The 1736-nt window shown below is 60.9% G+C and overlaps 1 protein-coding gene across 1 annotated transcript in view; it reads right to left on the bottom strand.

The window, feature by feature from the left end:
* Nucleotides 1-488: 488 nt before the first annotated feature.
* Nucleotides 489-1736, bottom strand: part of LOC109530812 (sodium/calcium exchanger 1-like) — a 14792-nt gene continuing 13544 nt past the window's right edge. The window contains exons 8-10 of the mRNA XM_019894707.1: nucleotides 1382-1642; nucleotides 889-1312; nucleotides 489-794 (exon numbers count right to left, since the gene is read on the bottom strand). Coding sequence (XP_019750266.1) covers nucleotides 936-1312; nucleotides 1382-1642 — 638 coding nt within the window. The 3' untranslated portion in view covers nucleotides 489-794; nucleotides 889-935. The remainder of the gene's footprint in view (nucleotides 795-888; nucleotides 1313-1381; nucleotides 1643-1736) is intronic.

Below are 1736 nucleotides of genomic sequence, written 5' to 3'. Positions count from 1 at the left end.
CCTAGCGACCTCATTTTAGACAGGACGGGCTTTCTTAGGCATACCTTTTCATCTAGGAATGGAGAAATGAGCTCAAATCATGCGATTGTGCATGGGCGGTCTTATCGTCATCGGTCACACCAAATAAAATGGAATCGAAAGTCAATACGGAGATCGGAGCTTCCACAATCAACGGATTCTTTCTTGTTGACTTTCAAATTTAGCTCGTAGCAGGTGTGCGTGCGTGTGCGTATGTGTGAGTCACGCACGCTGTAATATATGGACCAATGTGTGCAAACGAGATCTTGTCCTGCACCGAACGTATCGTCCGATGCGCGTAGCGGCACGGCGGGCCCGTCCACCGAGACAAGCGCCTCCTGCAGGGAGTCAAATTCAAATTCAAATCACGGCCGCAGCCGGCGGCGTTCCGCTCGGTGATCGGCCCCCCCCTTTGACGGAAACGGCGTAAGGGGGGAGGAGCAGTCGGGATTGTCAGAAAAGCAAAAAGCGGAAACACGCCAACAAGCGAGACAAGAGTCGGGCCGGAACGCTCGGCTTTATTTTGTGGGACCGCAAAGCAAAATGCGCGGCGCCACTTTTTGCCGGTCGCCATTGACATCGATTGGTGCGCGAAAAGCTCGCTTTGGAAAAGAAATGACCTCAAATCGTGGATCGGATGAATGGCAACGATGGTCGGATCTCGACTTGTGTCGCAGATCGCCGTTGGACGCGGATCACGCCATCGTGGCCATTTAGGCTTTCATCATCGAGCCAATTTGAAAAGCGACGTCATTCCACGCGAGTCGCGCTCTCGTCTATAGCGCCCGTCCCGTTTGTCCTTCCGTCCATCCGCACGTCCCTGGAGAGGCGCCACATCGGTCCGGCGAGAGAGAGAGGTGTGTGCGCTCAAGTCGGCTCGCGATGACGCTCGGCGAACGGGGAAGGCGGCGGCGGCGTCAGAAGCCGGGAATGTGGCAGTAGGCCTCGAGCGACGACAAGACGACATACGTCAACCACAGGCTGAAGAACAGGCCGGCGGTGGCCGTCTTGGCGAGCGGCGGTCCGCCGAGTTCTCCGCCGATGCGGGGTCGGCGCCGATAGATGAGGACGGCGATGCATACGAAGGCGAAGACGGTGAAGAGGGTGACGGAGAAGGCCAGCGTTCCCGGGTCCACCCTGAACACCTGGTCGCGGGAGCGGTGGTAAATGGCGGCGATGGACCAGGCCACGCCGATGCCCAGGAACACGTTGACGGCGTTGCTTCCCGTCACGTTGCCGATGGAGGCGTCGGCGTACTGGTCTTGGCAGGCCGCCACCTTGCTGGCGAAGGTATCTGAGGAAGACGGCGGCCGGATTGCGTGCGGGCCGCGCCGGATACGGACGGACGAGCGCGACGGCCTACCTGGCACGGACGTTCCCAACGCCACGAACACCACGGCCGTGACCGAGTCCTTCAGGCCCACCGTGCAGCCGAAATGGGACGCCAGGTCCCCGATGAGCGCCGTCAGCACGCCGATGACCGCGATGGAGACGGCGAAGCACGCCCAGCCGTTCCAGTAGTCGGCGGGCGGGACCAGCGCGAACAGAAGCTTCCAGAAGACGGTCAGGAAATGGACGGCGTAGTCCGGAGCGGAGGGCGGCTTCTTGCCGCCGTCGTCGTCTCCTAGACGCGACCGAGACGTGCTCCGTTTGCAGACCGGACCTCGGCGTTCCGGCCTCGCGGGCGTGAGCGGCGAGATCGGCCGGTCAAGGACGGA

The sequence above is a fragment of the Hippocampus comes genome, unplaced genomic scaffold (genome assembly GCF_001891065.2).
Source record: "Hippocampus comes isolate QL1 unplaced genomic scaffold, H_comes_QL1_v1.1 scaffold868, whole genome shotgun sequence".
Classification (NCBI taxonomy): domain Eukaryota; kingdom Metazoa; phylum Chordata; class Actinopteri; order Syngnathiformes; family Syngnathidae; genus Hippocampus; species Hippocampus comes.
This window is presented reverse-complemented; position numbering and strand designations above follow the sequence as displayed.